General features: G+C 38.5%; 1 protein-coding gene across 3 annotated transcripts in view; it reads left to right on the top strand.

The window, feature by feature from the left end:
• Positions 1-19,662, top strand: part of AMPH (amphiphysin) — a 118,692-nt gene that overhangs the window by 38,041 nt on the left and 60,989 nt on the right. For all 3 annotated transcript variants that reach the window (XM_056485537.1, XM_056485539.1, XM_056485540.1), the window contains exon 2: positions 18,737-18,817. In XM_056485537.1, coding sequence (XP_056341512.1) covers positions 18,737-18,817 — 81 coding nt within the window. The remainder of the gene's footprint in view (positions 1-18,736; positions 18,818-19,662) is intronic.

Below are 19,662 nucleotides of genomic sequence, written 5' to 3'. Positions count from 1 at the left end.
ATGGAGTCAGAAGATGCTTTTGTGTGGTACTTCATGAAGTTACATTTTCTTAATGTCAGAGTTCAGATTTCAGTATGAATAAAGTTTTAACATTGTAAAAGGAAGTGTCAGTGTTCTTTTCTCCAGGCTTTACCCCAGCTCCTTCAGCCACTCCTCCTGTGACTTTTTCTCTAGACCCTTCATCAGCTCCATTGCCTTTTTCTGGACTCTCTCCAGTATGCCAATGTCTTTGTGTAAGGGACCCAGAACTAAACACAGCACTCAAGTGTGTGTGGCCACACCAGTGCCAAGTATAGGTGACAATCACTTCCCTGCTTCTGCTGGCCACACTATTGCTGATACAGGCCAGGGGCCATTGGCCTTCTTGGCCACCTGGGCACACTCATGTTCAGTTGCTGTCAACCAGCACCTCCCACCAGGCAGCTTTCCAGCCACTCTGTCCCCAGCCTGTAGTGCTGCAGGGGGTTGCTGTGGCCAAAGTGCAGGACCCAGCACTTGGCTCATATTGCTGAATTTGGCTTCTCTGTCCAGCTGTCCATGTCCTCTGCAGATCAGCAGATCAACACTGACGCCCAGGTTAGTGTCATCTGCAAACTTACAGATGGTCCACTCAATCCCCTCATCCAAATCATCAATAAAGATATTAAACAGAATTGGCCTAAATACTGAGCCTCAGGGAACCCCACTATTGACTGGCCACCAACTGGATGCAGCACCACTCACTGCATTCCACTTGGCCCAGCCTGTAGTTCCCTGGATCCTCCTTCAGACCCTTCTCGTAGGGGTGAGCATCACATTAGTTAACCCCCAAACATCTGGAACCTCCATGGTTCCAAGTGATGACAAATGATGGAGAGTGTCTTGGCAAGCTCTTCTGCCAGCTCATTCAGTATTTTCAGGTGGATTTCATCCAGCCCTGTAGACTTGTGAGCATCTAAGTGGCACAGCATGTCACTTAACTAATTACTCCTGGATTACAGGGGCTCTGTTCTGCTCCTGTCCCTGTCTCCCAGCTCAGGGAGCAGGTTGATAACCCATCTTTCTGTTGAGGCAAAGGAGGCATTAAGTGCCTCAGCCTATCCTTGGTTACAATGGTCCCCTTTGCATGCATAAAGGATGGATATTTTCCTTGGCCATCACTTTGTTGTTAATCTATTTAAAAAAAAACTTATTATCTTTCACAGCAGTGGCCAGATTGATTTCTAGCTGAGCTTTCACCTTTTTAATTTCCTCTCTGCATGACCTAATGGCATCCTTGTAGTCTTCCTGACTTGCCTGCCCTTTCTTGTGATACAGTCTTTTTTAGTCTCCTGAGTTCCAGCAAAAGCTCCCTATTCAGGCAAGCCAGTCTTCCCTGAGAGCTTGCCTTTTTGGCACATAGGGATGGCTTGCTCCTGCACCTGTACAATGTCCTTCCTAAAGTATGTCCAACCTTCCTGGATCCCTTTGCACCTTCACCTCATGAGGAAAGAGGGGGCCTGACAACTTTATGAGGTCTCTGATCCATGATCTTGAAGGTGTAAACTGCCTCCAGAATAAGCAACTGTATCACTGCAAATACCTGGAGGGCCTTTTTTACTCCTATGGACAGGATTTGGCAAAGAATATGCCATGGTCCCATTGTCAATGGATTAGGGAGGCCTTTAAAAACTTTTGTTTCTAAAATTCATAGATGTAGGTGTGATTCTTTTTTTTCCTCCCACAGTCCCCACAGATTACTGCAGTTATTTTAGGTTCATCAGTGTTGGAAAAATTTAGTAGACTGCATCTAATAGTGTATAATTTCATACTCAGAGATAAATTATAAGAGATGCAAACTATTGACCAACTTCCACAACTTCTAGATGTTAGCTGTTATGAGACCCTTTGCTATGGAATGCATTAAATCCTTCTATTAGATTATTTCTTTAATGTTATAGTAGATAAGAGGATCCTGGAAGCAATCGTCCATTTTCCTGGTAACCACAGTGTTCCTTAGAGCTGCTGCCCTCAAGTAGCATCCCAACAATCTTGTGCGTATGGAATTCAGCAACAGGAACATACTGAGACTCAGACTGAACTACTTCTTTGTAGCTGGCTGAAGAAGGGGTCTACAATTATATAATATAATGTGTGTATATATGTAAATATACATATATAAGGGTTCTCCCCCATGTTTGGCATCATGGGCAGATACACATGGTTTTGCACACCATGGAGGAGGATACCTCCCCTTCCTTTTCAGTCTGTGTGTAGCCATCCCTTCTTCTGCATTCCTCAGCAGCCAGCCATCAACACTTTCTGCTGTGAAAAGTTGGCTTTCAAAGGGCAAATCTAATGTTTGACTGTTGTATATACCATGCTGCCTGAAGTTTGTTGTCATACAAATATTTTAGATAAATTGAGTCTGACTTGATGGTTGTCTTCACCTTGGCATTTAAAATCTGTTCATCAAACTGCTCAAGTCCTCTTGAGAGGAGTTCATGCTTCATAGCAGCTGGTTAACAGAGTAAAATATCAGATAAAGACAGCAACTCTAATTGTTTATAAAGGATGATGTTTCCATGAAAGCTGAAGGGGACCTCTAGAGAGGGAGTCCAAAGACATTTTGAGATGCAAGCTGGAAAACTCTCTGCACCATACAGGCAGGCAAAAGAGGGACAGTCACAATGTGGATCACTCTACAGTGTTACTGTAGACTTGGATATCTCTGATCATGTTTCAGTTTGTCTCTTGCAGGTTTTGGAAGGAAGGTTTCCTTCCTTTTGTATAAAGTTGTTCATTTTCCTCTTAGCTTGCAACAGCATAAGACATCTCATAATCAGAATATTCACCCTGAGTGTGAATAATGTGAAGTCTTTGGTGTAAGACTGGATTTTCCAGAAGCCCTCTTCCAAAACTGGAAGACACTGATTTTGCTGCACATGGGCTGAGGCCTAAACATCACACATGATTAATCCTTCCCACTACATGATTAATCTCCTTGGTCAAGAGAATCCTGAAGCTACCCGAGATAAATATCTCCAGATAGACAATTTATCCCTGCAACTTCAGTTATTTTATTAAACAAGCTTCTGTGCTCTTACAATGCATGAAGTCATCTTTGTTAGTCAGAAATAATGTCTTTATATGTTTAAATAACACAATCAGTATGTTTTTAAAGTCACCTAAGAACATCACAAATTTCCTAGTGCTCCTAACACCATTCAGTACCTGCAGGGTACTTCTGTATTCCTAGAAAAACTCATTTATATTCATATAAATGAACAAAATGTTATGACTGTGGTGCCTTTCTAATCTTTCAGTAGCTGCCAGCAGTTAAATTTATATTTATACATGCCTACAGTTCTATTTGCCTTTTAAAGTCATTATGGTTCATTATGTGAAAAGTACATTTTATAAAAGCATTTAATAAAAATCACTTAAAACATGTCATTGCTCAGAAACTACTTGCTGCAGGAGCTATTTTACACAGCTGAAAGTTTCAGGGCCAAAGGAAAAAAAATAAAACCAGTCTTTACACATAGAGAATTTCCAGTAAGCTTTGATTAAGTTATTTTTGACCAGTGTCCTTAAATTTTAACTTTTTGCTACGTGAAATATGACAGCTTGAGTAGGTATGATAGACAATATGTCTATAGTTGCCATATGTATCAGTTTATTTTGGGGAAAGCTAAAGAAACTAATCCTGCTTCTCTTTCTCACACATTCAGATCCACAAATCTAATTACTTGAGCGAAATAAATGAGATGTAGACCTTTTTATGTATTTGTACTCTGTTATATTTGCTTTTTTAGTTCTTTTTGTTGCTCAGAAGTTGTTTAGGCACAATGTTGATGCACGACATCTACATTAAAGCTGTCCCTTTGGTACATTGCACAATTAATTAAAGGCTGGCACAGCTGCTTAATCAATTCCTGTACCTCAGTTTTCTCCTCCAGAAATTAAGGTGTTATAATCCAATCCTGAAGTGATTTTTAAAGGTGCTTTGGAGATAGTTATTTTTTCTGCTGATCATGGTGGATAGGAATATTTAGACTGACTGTATATTTGAGCTCCAAATGAGACACTGAGGAATGTGTAACTTTTTCATTAGATATGTGCAGCTTTTTTTTTCACAGGATTTAGACCTGAATATCAAACTGCTGTAGTTTAATCTCTTTTTCAGGTCAGGCAGCATTTTCTGATCCATTTTCACATGTAAGCTGATTTCCAGTGCTTAACACATTTCTTTTTACCATTGATTTTAAAATGTATCAAGTGGTTTTAGGCATATTATTATAAGAGAAGCTGGAAAGAGTCTAGACAAAAGCCAAAAAAAGAATTGAACATTAGTAAACTTGGCCACAATGGAAGGTTGAAGTCAGAGTATTTGGCTAGAAGAGAAAAGCATTGACTGAAGACAGGAATGACACTTTAAAAAAGAATGGTGATAATTTTTTCAATTTTTTGCCACTAGATACAGAACATGAGAACAAGAGAAAGACTAGAATTGTTTTGCACTCTCCCATGCTGTTCCATGACACTTAATGTGTAAATGACTATCAACTTAGCACTCTCTTCCCTGCAGCTGAATTTAGTGTGTACCACATTCCCAGTGGCTTTTATAGTCTCTAGCATGTGCCAATTTCCTTCCATCTTATGTATGATGAGAGATTTCTGTTGAGCTGTCCATTGACACATGGCTTCAGTGTCAGTGGGAAGAGTTTGTTTCTGAAGAGTATAACAGATCTTGCTGCACCAGACTTGCTGCTGAGGGTTCCTAAGACTTGTCTTCCCTGCTGCTGTCTCTGCAGCATGCCTTGCTGACTACACTAATAGGTTATAAGGCCACAGCATCCCACTGTTATTTTATTTTCTCTCAATTATGGAAGTGCTGTTTTCCAAATCTCATACACGTAACAGAGTTGTGATATTTTTTCTTACCTATCCTAATCCTCTTTCTGTATTGAAAATGTTTTTTGCCCAGAACCTGAATTTTCCTCCTTGTTAATCTTGCTCTCACTGTGGTATATTCCTCTGACTTGCTGTTTGTCTTAATAAGGACCATTAAAAGGCATCAGAATGTTGCTCCAGGTGAACAGTATCCTCAGAAGAACATTGTTTCTCTTGCAGTTCCTCCTACCATCTATTTTCCATCATTGGCAGATAGGCTCTTTTTCTGGACCTCATTTTGCCTCGAAAGTGTGACTATTAGAGAGCTCTTAAATGGGTTTTGTTCACAGCATCACATTGAGTAGAAGGGGACTGATGTTGCCTCAGCAAAGAAAGGACTTCTCTGAAAAGGGGACCGGACCCTGTATGTACCCTGCATGCTGCTGATCTGAGCAGCACATCTGCTTCTACGTTCAGCAGCTCTGAAGGCTAAATCTGGAGTTTCATTCCCCAGGCTCCATGGGAGAGGATGAAATCCTACTTGTCTTACAGTGTCCCAAATGTCAAAGCTGGAGCACTGGCACCCCCATTGCTGGTAGTCCTTGATGATCTCAGCATCAGTTCAGTGCTTTGTACCTTTTCAGTAACTAAAAGTCCGTGACCTGGGGTGATCATAAAGAAATTATACACATAAACTGCTGAGAACTGGCAAGCTTACACTTAATAGCATTTAATAAGAAAAGCAGAAATACATTTTGTGAGCCGAGCAGCCTTAGAATATTTTAACATTACAATGTTTGACCTTCAGTAATGCAAAATGCTGAATAATTCTGAAAAGCAATAAGGAAATATGGTAAATTTCTTCAGAAATATCTGGCTCACACACAATGCTAGCCATATTATGCCAGTTGAATTATTTCCTTATGGAGATGATCTTGAGAAATTTATGATTGTTAGGAGACTATGCCTTCACAAATTTTTCCAATAAGTCTGAAATAAATCTCTTCTGGATCAATAAATTTCTGACAAAGCTAGTCCTTAAAAAGGAAGACAGACCTAGCTGGCTTTAAAGTTTTCCCAAGTTATTAGATTTGCTGAACCAAGTATATGTGTTTTATCTAAATTTTCACACTTTTGGGAGCTCAGTGTTTTGAAAAAAACTTATTTATCATTCCATCTAGGGAAGAATGAATTTACCTGGAAGTGTTCCATCAGTGTCACTGCCTTCCTCCAGATGAGGAGAGAGAAGGGAGGTTATGAGTATCCCAGTGGTGAAAAGTGCCTCATCAGCAGCTGTTGCCATGGCGGGCACATCACTGATATTTAGTGTGCAATATTTTCATGATCTGTCGAGAAACAGTAAATTCCTCCACAGATGAGCATCAATCTGGAAAATGCTTTGCAAAGCACTAGACAAAGTTTTCTTCATGTACTGCATTGCTATGTGTGGCATGACATGAGACTGTCGTAACAGGTGGTGAAATATGTTGTTGGCAAGCTACCAAACCATGCTGGAAACTTGGTTTTGTTTCCCCAGGGCTCCTTTATATCAGTTCTGTAATGAAGGTTGACCTGAGTCTGCAGAGAGAAATCCCATCCTTACTGGACATGAAGGAACCTCTGGGTGGGCAGCATCTTCACCTCAGTGCATGCTGGATCAAATGTGGGTGTCTCTTTCTAGCCTCAGCCAATTCCTTTCCAAGAAGAATCTGTGGAAATGTCACAGATCAGACTGGAGGAGGCAGTCAAGATTAAGCATCTGTATTGCTTCTTTGAGCATATGGGCTAATTCAGAAGCCAAACTGATAAGACACAAAAACACTAGTAGCCTGTCTTGTAGAAATAGTCATGTAAGTGGAAGGAAAATAAATTAACCTGTTAGTTCTTTGACGCTGTGAGATGAGAAGTAAGTGAGCTCTGTTAATTTACCCATGTCATGAATGGCTGTAATCTTGTCTCTAGTTGGCAACATCTCTGCATAGTTACTGATGTAATGTAAATGTAATTTTGTATTTAATTATAGCCTTACAGGCAATCATTAAGAAAACGTATTGTATCAAATAAAAATATGTCTTTTATAATTTTTTCCCAGCAAGTCTGACAACTTCTTTTAAAACTTTAATCTACTTCTTCCTCTACATTGAAAAAATTGCTGTCATTCATAAATTACCTCTGTCTGCCTTCTGTGATGAGAAGTAACCTAGAGATACCTATAATGCTATCAAATAAGACTTACCAACTTCATATCATTTGACTGAAAGGACATATTTTGCCACTAATGCTTTTTACCTACTTAATGCCAAAATCCATCTGTTTTATTAAAAATTGGTTCTGTTTTATTTTAACCAAGACCAATAGGAAATACTTTCACTGATCTTGGAACTGAGAAAATCAGATACAGCAGTGGGAATATAAGGGGAAATAGCCTGAAAAGCATCACTATTGAAAGCCTAGTTTCCTAAATTCTGTGATCCACTGAAATCGTCTCATCAGATCTGAATAAACAAGACTCTGCTATATATATCCTGTGGAACTAAAGAGTGGGAGGATGCATGTGCAATTAAAGGTCTGTTATATTGAATTATTGAATGAGATGTTTTTATTTGGCCATGTGACTGAAAACCTTCTTGTTTGTTTTTTCTTTTTTTAACCGCCAACAGCCAAGAACACCGCATATTTGCTGTGATAAATCCAAAAAGGCAGTCTGTAAAGGACAAAGTTGTCTTTTCCCAGGTAGAATTTAATTGTTTCATTAAGAAATGAAACTGTGATAGCTACAGCTAAATTAGCAACTTATATTTGACATATTTCTTCTTTGCTCAGAAAAAGAAATTTTAATTTTAAATTAACACACTGTCTGTTAGATATCACTGGAGAGGACTTTGCTTCAATAAATTGTCTTAGTTGACTTGCTCAAGGATGAGCCTTAGTGGCCCTTCTGTACAGGAGAATGAATTGTTAATTGCAGTGAGGCTGCTTCCAGCTTAAAAAGACTTTTGTGCTAAATGTTTTTCTGGTTGATTTTAATGTTTCTCTGAGATCTCAGAAGCATGTTTTTAAGAAGTTCTATCTAGGCAATTACTAAATTTTTTAAATAATAATCCAAATCTAATTTGAAAAGTTTCAAATTGAAGTTTTGTCAATGGCAATTTTTTCATATTTGATTCTGTGCTTTTTATTCCTTGGAAATATGGTGGAAGTTTATCAAGTGGCTGCTAAGGCCTTTTTTTTTCCTCATTCCTATGTAGTATTGAGTAAATAGACAGCAAAAGAACTAGCTGGTCACCAGCTAGTGAACATTGCCATCAGAAGTTAAATTTTAATTAATGTTTTTTGGTAGGATCTTCAAACAACTTGAGAGGATGGTCCCCTTGTCTTCAGTGCTATAAGGTGCAGAGGTTTAAATAGCCTCTTGCTTTGAAGAGCTTGCAGCCCAAAAGTTAGTAGATCAGGCAAATGAAGTTGTCACACGAACGAGCTAAAATGTTATCAAAGGCAGTAAATACAATATTCCTTGTATTGTTGATGCTTTTTGGAGGGATCAGTTTTAAAGAAAGTGTCTGCTCAACAGTAAGGGTAGAGGACAAACCAAAGGGTAGTAAGAAAGTGGAGAAGCTGGTTAGAGGGAGGGAAATAAGAAGTAATGAGGAGAGTGTGAACCTGAGTGCACAGCTAATACCCCAAAGGCTGACACACACTGGTCACTATTAGAAAGCTATCCAAATGCTTTTCAGCTACATTAGTAAGTATAGGAAGAAAAAACAGATGACAGGATTTTTCTTTTTTTTCTTTTTTTTTTTTTTTAATTCAGCAGAGTAATGTTTTGCTTTATTTGGGATGCAGTAAAGGACATAGAAATTCAGCCAAGGATACCACTGCTAATTATTAGGACAGTTAAATTTAGATCTTGTTCAATCAAAAGAAGTAATCAATCTTTTCAAGAAGTATGGGAGCAACATAAGCCAGAGAAGGGCAAAGAGATTGTCTTTGCAGTTCTTTGAGATTCCTTTTTGTCTCATTCTTTCTGTTCTGTATAGCTCTAGTGCAGATGTTCTAAACACAGCAGATTTCTGTACTGCTGTTCACAGGAGGATGGCCCAGAGGTTTAGATGCTAGTCTGGAATAATCAGATTTTTGCTTATGAATAACATTCTCTGAACTTGGTGTTGAAGTTACTTGCCTTTTCTGTACTTTTTTTGCCTAATAGTAAAGTGACCAAAAAATGCACTATTATTGTTTTAAGCAATTTTGTTAGGAAAGAGAAAACTCAAAAGTTTGAGGATTGTAGGTGTTGCTGTACTATTAATAGCTCACTTCAGCAGCCCACACATAGGCTGGTTGAGTTGTATCCTGTCTTGCCTCAAGCTGCCATCCTATGTCATGTTTGCCACCTGCACAGAGGTGTTTCAGACATCCTGTGTGATCTGAGATGACTGTGGGAAGGCAAATGAATCAAACCCGTGATTTCTCAATTCTTTGTTCTTAGCTTGGTCCCTATTCTCTCATAATTGGTTGACTCCCACTTAATTCCTTCTTAGATTTCTCACTCTTTTTTTTCTCTGTGTATCTTCATCTATGTTGTTTATTGTTTCTTTCTGTTTTGTTTTCCTGTTTAAGCTACAATCTGTGAAAATCACCTGCCATGAACCATTCCAGCATCTCTGCCTTGATGCTGTCCTCTGTTTATATAGGCTAGCTTCACACACAGTCTAGGGAACAGCTTCTTTATTACTGGGTTTTCACATCCATTGGGGATAAGCACTGTTCAGAATACAGCCAGAGACTACCTGATGAGCCACCTTATCATGTGGGACTCCATAGCATAAAGTCTTGTGAAGTTCTTGAGAGAAAAGCAGAAGTCCCTAGCAGTATAGTGCCATAACTGTTAGTATTGCTTCCCTTCTCATAAGAAAAATGAGGCGTTTGTAAACCAAAAAGCTCATCCTTCAGTCTCCTTGTATTTCTGCTGTCCAGCTAAGTTTTACTGCTGGACTCTTAGGACTTAATGCAGAACAGTAACCACCTGGTATTGTGTTAAATTTTGCAAAGGTGCATGCTTCCAATGAAAGAAATTTGCTGGATGTTGCAAAGAAAAGAGTGAGCGGAGGTCTGCCTACATATTGTGGTACACTGCCATATGCAGGTCAGCATCCTCTGTAAGTTCTTTCTGGTTTTAACCAAATGACCAAGGATTAAGGTAGAGCTCTGTGGCTTCATTCCGAAAGAAATCATAATCTTGTTTATTTTGTGGATCTCTTTAGAGAATTTTTACATTATCTCAGCAATGATGAACAGTTAGATTCTGTGATTTGCAGAAAGGTTACTGTGATCATCTCTCATTGCATAATGTTCACATTTGTCATTTAGGCTGCATTTCTCTCTTAAATTTTGATTATGAGAATGTAGCTTATCATAGTGGTTTATGCTTGTCTGGATATTATTCAATACTCTTCTCATTTGTTGAGCAAACTGTTCCAATGCCTCATGGTATATTACAATACTCAAAGCACCAGCAAGCAAAAGCTTACAAAAAATAGCAAAAGAAAGGCATTTTTAAGAGAAGTACACCTTTTTGCTTCTTTAATCAGTGAATACCTTATCAGAGCTTCACAAACAGCAGTCAATATTGACAGTCCATCAATAAGAAAAATCATGGGTCAATAAAATATAAAGTGACAGCATCAGTAATTAATTGAAGTTCAGTTTTAGTGGTTGGGAGAAGGTTCTGAAGCAGCATCACTGCACAGTTATTGTATATCTTCCCTAGTCATCCTCTTTTGAGGGGGTTTGGAGGAGGTTTGGTAGAGGTTAGGTCCTTATTATATGGATAATCAATTTGACCTGTAGAGTCATCTTTATTCTTTTCCATGCTGGAGAGTACCTGGTACCTAGCAGCTGCCCTCTTCCATTACTTGGGCCATATTTCATGCATACATGCAGTTCATGTTATGACTTCTCTTTGATTTCATACAGAAAAAGTTGCCTGTGTTACACATTAGGATAGCAATTGTGGAGCTGCATAATGCCACTGAATGATACATTCCCAAATGCAGTTTACTGTGATGACCTTTCTTTTAGCATATGATCCATTGTGTCAAACTTGAGCAATAGAACTCAACTGTAAATGGTGTAAATGGACAAATTAGCATCGTTGTGTACAGTGTAGGAGAAGACCTAGGAGGAGTCTGGGGAACCATTACCAATACAGTAATAAATATATAAAATACATTACAAGACAGTGAAGATTTTCTGTAATTTGATGAAAGATCAGTATTCTGTGTGTCATTCTATAGTGCCAGTGTGTGCAGAAAAAAGGACTGGTAACCATAGATGGCCTAATGCTGATCTGGAAATTGAACTAAGTTCAGTCATTTTATAAGATTAGTAACAGAAACCAGCACCTCACGAAGCAATTGCTTATGAGTTAAGAGCTTTATTGTAGTGTCATTCTGAATTTTCTATGGTAAAAATCTCATAAGAAAATGCTCAGTGTTCTGTACTAATCAGGTTTGCAGGCTTTTGAGAATCTGACAATGGCAAAGGGATTTTTTTCCACAACCTTGCAGCAGATATTAATGAGAACAGAGGCTTCAGCAAACATTTGTCTGTCAGCTGTTGTTTTTGTGGGAATGCAGTGGTAAAATAGCAGCATATGTACAGGGCAAGGCTGAGCTCTTGGAAAGCATGTTGACTGTATAGCATGGAGACTATGAAATTCAGTCAACTGCTTAGAGAACAAATCTTGCATTAAAGCTATGCTGAAATCAAAATATTCATATTCAGACCTGAAACTGTGCAATACACTATGCTACTTCAGACACAGGAATCTTCACTCTTCCATAAAATGGTAGTTTATACTTGCTGGGTGTGTTCAGCACTAGAGAAAAAATGAACAGGTTTTAAAAATCTTATATTTATTATTTTTAATTATGAAAATCCATCTAATTTTTAATTATACAATATATCAGTATTGAAAAATATCTTATTGCCCATCTTCTTTTTCTAACTATATTCTGAGATTTCAGTGCCTAAGTGAAATGGACGCAGAAGACTGTAGACTTTGACATGATGACAGAAAAAAGATTGGTTTTGTTACTGAATGCCACCCAACTAAATTTTGAGGAGTTAGATGTGAATGTTACCTCTTTGGAGAGGAGGCTTTCTATTAGCTGGGCTAAACAAAAAGGTCCATAAGCTTTATACTTACATATCTGTAATCCACTGCACTGTCTCTTCCTGCCCCTCTGCAGCAGAACAACTAAGCAGCATCCTTGTAATGATTCTCCTTCTGTTTTCACTTCAGCAATCCATGTGCTAGCTGTGAGGAGGTGGGAATCTTGTGTGGCTTCAATGACTCTTGAGTGTTCTGTTTCCTGTCCTTAACACCCTGCTGTCATGCTTGAGTGAGAGTCAGTATATAAGTTTAGGAATTATTTCTTTACTGGTGTTAATACTTTAATATGTTATCTTCCTAGCTAGCTTTTATTTCTGGATCAAACAGGGTTTCTCAAATACCAGCTGAGTATTGTGGACCATGCTTAACTTTTCTACTTTGACACTTTTTTTATGGTTTTGTAGTATTGGACACTTTGTAGAGCATGCAATTGCATGAAAAAAGAAAAGTGTTTTTAAACATGGAGGTGCTTGTGCTGCTTGTGGAGGGTTTTTTGATGGGAGGAGATGATTGGCTTGGGGCAGGATGATTGGTGGGCTGGAGTTTTTTGTCTGTCTGGAATTACTGTCAGGTTCTAGTAAGCTTGGGGCTATGTATGTTTGCTTTATGAGTTGATGAATAGTACTTCATTGTTGGTTAAGTTAAAATACAGTCATGCTTACTTCGAATTTAACCCATGGTGTTTATCTTTTCTTTATAATCTCAGATAAACATTGTTGTGTATCATAAGAATCTTCTTTCAGAGCTTCTATTTTACATTACCAAATACTTCTTTAAATTTTGTGAGCATTTGCTGATATCCATGTGATGTTTTTCACAAGGATAACTCTAAAATTATTTCTCCTGGATGGTTGGTTTTCATTTTAACCAGTTGCTGCCCAGAAGTACCATCTTGAAACTCCTTTGGAAAACTGCACATACTAGTCATGCAGCCCTAGTATTTCTTTTACAGGTTGTAGAAGAGTATGGTATTAGGTAAAGAAAAAGTGTTGTGGAATGGTGTTGTGTAAGTATTGTGAATGATGTTATAGATGCATGAGTTTGCATTTCTTGAGATCCAGTGAACTTTACTGTTCTCAAAAAAATTTGAATAGGGAGTCTATAACAATGGTTTGAACTCTTATAAGTGTTTGTCTTGCTTTTCACATTAGGATTATTCTGTTATACCTAAACTGTGCTACTTTTGGCAAATTAGCTTAGCTTAACTTTTTCAGTATTTTGACAGTGCTTTGAATTTCTGATTAAGTCTTCTTCTGGATAGCCCTGTCTGAGCAGTCATATCTTCCTGACCTGAGGGTTTTGAACATGTTGGTTGTTCTTTTAGAATACTGATGTGTGACTGGGGCTGAAGTATGCTGGGATGTCTGCTGAGGTCAGTTCCAGTCCACCCTGCTGCTGCTCTGCAGGAAGCTGAGCTACCCTTGAGGCAGCTCCTGGATGACCACAGCTTCCATTGGAGAATCAGTTTCAGAGTTGGGTTTTTTGTTGTTTTATTTTTTTCTTTCTTTCTTTGAATTACCATAGTCTTAAAAGACATTTTAGGAAAGGATGGCTAGGTTTGTCAGGGTGGTAGTCTCAATAAGTGGTATAACTCTCTAATTTTTGCCTCAAGACAAGGGTTTTCAGTGTAATCAAGCATTCTCAAGCTAATCTGTAGTTTATTTTACTATATTAGTTTCCCCAGTATGTTGCAAGTACTTAGAAACATTCACATTACAGTTATTCTAAATTTGCTTGTTTGAATTCAAGATCCTCATAAAACTGAATGTATTATATGGTAAATAAAGGCACTAAAAAGACTAAAGGCATATTGTTTAATCTTCTATCCTCTGAAAGTTTTATTGAAGATGTAACACCCCCAAATGGAAATATTCTTGATGACATTTAGAAATTACATCAGACATGACTGATGTTTTTGCTCAAATTTTGTGTGTTAGTGTAGAATCTGCCATATGTTATATTAGTACCACATTGCCTCACAATTCCTCTCTACATGTATTTACTTGACAATATCTAAGTTTGCTGTTGTATTAAATTTAGCTTTTACTTCATTCTCAGTGCAAATTTGACTTAACTATTTAGTTCATATATTCTTAGCAACATGCTGGATTAACACTGATACTCATTTTAGATATTTTTAAAAAAATCTTTTTATGTCATTTTAAGAGGAATCTTAGTAGTAGCTGAGTTAGTTTAATTATATGAAATAAGGTAGCTTTTAGCCAGTTTTGTTTTATTATGTTTGGGAGAACATGTTTATACACTGGTTCATACACTTTTCAGATAACAAAAACTTAAGTGTAGAACATTTACTGAGATTCACTTTGCATCCATTTCTTTAATTTTTAAAATTCATTTTATTGTAAATGTGTATTGGTTTGGCACGACATGGTTTTAGATTACAGAGGGGCCACAAAAAAGATGTCTCTGTGAGAAGCTGCTGGAAGCTTTCACCATGTCCAGCAGAACCAGTGGCTGATGGCTCTGAAGATGGACATGCTGCTGGCCAAAACTGGGCCAATGAGAGAGGCTGGTAACACCTCTGTGATGACATATTTAAGAACAAAATTGAAACAAAGCCACAAGTTTTGCTTCTAGTCAGAGAAGAGGAGGTAGTGAGGGAAACATGGAGACACCAAGGTCAGTGGAGAAGGAGGGGCAAGAGGTGCTCCAGGTGCCAGAGCTGAGATTCCTCTGCAGGCTGTGGTGAGACCATGGTGAAGCAGCTGTGCCCCTGCAGCCCATGGGATCCATGGGGATGCAGAGATCCACCCACAGCCCATGGGGATCCATGGGGGATGCAGAGATCCACCCACAGCCCATGGGATCCATGGGGATGCAGAGATGCATCTGCAGCCCATGGGGATCCATGGGGGATGCAGAGATCCACCCACAGCCCATGGGATCCATGGGGATGCAGAGATGCACCTGCAGCCCATGGGGATCCATGGGGGATGCAGAGATCCATCCACAGCCCATGGGATCCATGGGGGATGCAGAGATCCACCCACAGCCCATGGGATCCATGGGGGATGCAGAGATCCACCCACAGCCATGGGGGATGTGCCCATGCCAGAGCAGGTGGATGCCTGGAGGAGGCTGTCATCAGTGGGAGACCCAATAAAGAAAGAAGATTCTTGCTTTCAGACTAGAGCAGCCTGTCCTTAGAGGACTGCACCCTGTAGGAAAAGAGCCTCATCACAGGAGTTTTGGAAAAACTGCCTGTGAAACTCACACCTGTTTGCAGCAGGTGTGATTTGGCTGCTGCTCGTGAGAGTGAACCCACACTGGAGCAGTTCATGGAGCTGTCTCCTGTGGGAAGGGACCCCATGACCTTAGAGGGAAAAGACTTCTCTCATGGAGCAGCAGGAAAAAATCTTGGTAATGAACTGACCAAAACCCCCATGCCCTGTCTCCCTATGCTGTCAGTAGGAAAAAGAGAAAGGCTGGGGGGAAGAAAGTGTTTTAAGGGCTTGTTTTACTTCTCATTATCCTCCTCTACTTCTATTAGTAATAAATTTCACATTGCAACTAAAGTTGAGCATATTTTGCCCTTAAAATATTTCTTCCTATCCTTATCTCACTCATGAAGCTTTTGTTAACTTTTCTTTTTCCTGTTCCCTCCTTTGCCCAGCTGTGGCAGGGGAGGGTGAGTAGGTGACTCTTGTGGGTGCCTGGCACTAGGCCAGTGTCACACCATGACAAAATGATACAGACTGTTCATATACATTGATAGATGTTCTCAAACCTAACCTCAAATGTTATTTCACTAAGTTCTGAACTCAGTCAGGCCACCAAATGTTTAAGATCTTTGATTGCTCTGATTTTGTTTTTTGGTTTTTTTTTCATAATAACTTGAATTCAAATCCATAATATGGATTACTTGCCAACTGGGCCTAAAATAAAATACTGGCAACTGTCCAGATTTCTGTTTTTTAGAATATTGTAGATCCCTCCCGGGCTTCTGTGAAAAACAGAAGAATCTACCCTTCTCCTGTCCTCTTGGGCCACCAATAAAAGTGAGCTATTCCTGTTTCTAAAGTTAATTCTTATCTAGAAGGGAGGTCAAACTGAGGCTTAAGGGGGAGGTTAGGCATTTGCTATTCCTGAGCACAATGTTTATTTTACCATTAAGAACTATCAGATGCTTTCCAGTAACCTGTGTGTTTCAAGTCTCTTTTCTCTTGTTCTAAACCTAAGCTTGCCATTTCCTAACCCTAGCCATAAATCCTGACTTTAACCCAGGTATTCCACAGAACAAGATGAAGAAGATGTTTAAAATTTACTTTAGCCTGTCCATGAGGTGGGGCTGATGGAGTTAGAGTAACCCACATGTAGGGCAGACAAGCCTTCATCTGGCTTTAACCCTACCCCAAAAACACCCTATAGGAACTGACCTAACTGAGCAAAAATAAATTATAAGCTATAGACTTCTGTTGACAAGAGACTTCCACTTTGAGACAAAAGTGCACAAACAAGTGCTGAAAGTTATGTCAGTTTCTATGACAGGCAGCCTGGTCACTTTTATGTTTAGACTACCAATGGTAAACTTGTGAATACAATTAGGTTGGTTGTAAAAGGCTGAGCTACATATTCACTACTCTATGGAGTTATATGGGTGGGATCTAAAAGAACCTGTGAGGAATAGTTTATTTTAGCCTCAGTCTGCTCTTTTGTCTCTGTATGGAATTGTGGGGATGGGATTAGGATTTTGGCAAAAGAGTATGTGAATCCCAGTTATCTGTGTACATGGCATGAGGTGCAGGACTGCCATGAGGGTAAGTTTATTTAGCCTCTGGCTTGGAACTTTTAGATCCAACCAAATGACCTATTTATAGTTCTGATTTGGATTGGGAAAATTGAGAAACTATGTTATTAATTATCTGGATTAAGATTAGGGTTGGTGTTTGTAGATCATTGGTAAATTGTAACACTGCATTTTAGTTCAGTTAAATTACCTGTATATAAATGGGAAGTTGGAGATAGGACAGAAAACCCCCAAACCATAGGAGATAGGTGCTACAGGAGATTGTTCCCTTCTCAGCCTTGCACTATTGGGCCTGAGTGCACATTTGAAAATGGGGATATGTGCCATTGATATGGAAAAAAGAGTCTGTCATGACAACTTGTCATGCTGTAGTTTGTTATCTATTTTATGAATGTTCATACTACATTTAACATGCTTCAAATGTGATTTGAGTGTATTGCTATGGTCAGGAGGCTTACTTGGCAGCCACCTCTTTGAAAAGGAAATGCTGGATTTTCAGAAAACCCTCTGGTGTGGATCAAAGCCATGCCACAGCTGGGGGCACACTGTTTGGCTTGTTGGTGACAAGGAGCAATGTGAAGGCCTGTAATGATTCAAAATGTTAAATTAAATGATTTCTCTTTAAAATTCTCTGTGATACTTATTAATATTTTATTAAGAGGTTGGTAATGGGAGTTTTGGGACTAGATAACTGTCTTAAAAGCAATCAGCAATGCCCACATATGCCAGAAAATAAACATAGCTATTGGTAGCAAAAGGCTAGTCTGTTTTTATTCTCTGATATAATTCTTTCTTGTCTTTCTGCTGTAATTATGTCAAAACTTCCTTTCACATGCCATGTCCACAGGTAGCATTGCATCACCTTCATGATTATCTTGACTTCAGGTTTCCACAGGAGCAATGCTCACTTCTTTGTGCAGCCTGATTTTGCAGCCCAGCTGTGAGGCTGGCTGGGTTTAGAAACAATATGGTAGTGCTGGAGCTTTACATTCTTTGTTTTGAGAATAATAGGTTATAATGTTTATATATTTATTCATAGTATCTGCTAATTGCTTCTGTTTCAGTTGTGTGGGGCTTCTGGGTTTTGTTTTGGTTTTGGTTTAATTTGTTTGGTTTTGTTATTGGCTGTGCAAATAGATAGTTTGGTGAATTTGCAATGGGAGAGTAATCTGAACATCAATTTGTGGGATGTTTTGTTCCTACAGGCAAGTATTCTATAAAGATTTGGGCATTGCTTTACAACTAGGGTGAGGCCTATCTGCAGCTATGTTTAAGTCTCCAGTATTATAATGAATGGATAGCAATGGGATTTAATAATAGAATGCATTTGTTGTGGTTAAATACAGCACAAAGTGTAGCTGCATCAAATTACTTTTGAAATTGCTGATTGAATAGCTCTTATTGTATTATCTAGTGGATGACAATCTGCTTATGAATTAATGAGGGGAGCAAAGTGAACACCATGTTTTAAATAAGCATAAGCCTTACAGTTCTTTAATTTTTATGACTTTATGTTGAAAATCATGCAGATAAAAATCATGTTAATACTGTTTGATGTAGCGAGAAGAAGAACCTAATGATTTTTTTTCTTTCTTTGTCTGAACTGGAGGACAACTGGTAGTGCCAGCTGAGTTCTCTCATTATTTCTTGCTTTGAAACCATGGGATTCTTTGCTGAAAGAAAAGTTGCATCACTAAAAAAAGCCAAGAGGCATTCCCCCAAGGACTCCATACTTGGAAGTATATTTACACATACACACATACATACACCCCCTATACTCCTGCTTTCATCTTTCTTTTTTTTTCTTAATTTTGACCAAAAAATTGTGTGAACTTTGGAAATTGTAGAGCATGGAACACCCCCAAAAGTAAAATGCAAGAACAGAAGTTTCTTGATTTGTGTCATAAATATTAAATTATTCCTTATTTCTTTCACTATAGGTTCTTCAAAAACTAGGAAAAGCAGATGAAACTAAAGATGAACAGTTTGAAGAATATGTCCAAAATTTCAAACGGCAAGAGGTCAGTTACTTTTTCAGTTTCTTTAATTATGTCTTTAAAATGCAATATATTTAACTTGCTGATTTTGAAGAAGGTGTTGCAGGGGAACAGGTAAGATTTTATTTTTTGGTGGGTGCAAGATTTTGTTCTGCTATTTTTTAACAGAGATAAATAACAGTTGCATTTGTGCATGCAGAGGGCTAAAATATGGGCTGAAAATAAAAGGACATTAGTAGTCCTATGTAACATCATCATGCTTGAACTGCTTGAGATCAGAGTACACTTTCACCAGTAATTGAGAATAGAACCCAACCTCAACTAAATGCAGCTTTGTGGTTGCCTTCTTACAAAGAAGGAGAAGTAGTTCCATTGTTTCGTTTTGTGGATTACTTTCATCAGTGCTATATAATAATAATAATAATATAGGTTTTATAAGAGTGAGCAGATTAATATTTTTGGACTGCACATGTGTTGCAAAGCTCCCTGTGTGAGCTGGGGTCTGTGGTGGCAGTGCTGATGAAGCATAACTAGGCAGCAATACTCAATGACTCTTAATGTTATAAAGACAGCGCAGGAAACCAAAGGTGCTCCAAGGAGTTTACAATCTATTCCCAATGCAATCCTAAATTCTAATCCAAATTACTTGCTGCTTTGTTGGATAGACTTTTTGATTCTGAGCTGATGAATTGCAATTTATTATATAGAACCTTTCTAATACAAATTAATGCCTGCCATGAACTGTGGTAATACCACCAAGAAAATAGCCTTGTTACATAAGTATGAACTGACATATCTGTCGTCTTTGTGAGCTGTTATTTAGAGCTCCTATAGAAAAGAACTGGAGAACTACTCCCACACATTTTACA

This window comes from Oenanthe melanoleuca, chromosome 2 (assembly GCF_029582105.1).
Source record: "Oenanthe melanoleuca isolate GR-GAL-2019-014 chromosome 2, OMel1.0, whole genome shotgun sequence".
Lineage (NCBI taxonomy): Eukaryota > Metazoa > Chordata > Aves > Passeriformes > Muscicapidae > Oenanthe > Oenanthe melanoleuca.
Note: the sequence above shows the minus strand (reverse complement) of the source record. Positions and strands in the feature narration are given on the sequence as shown.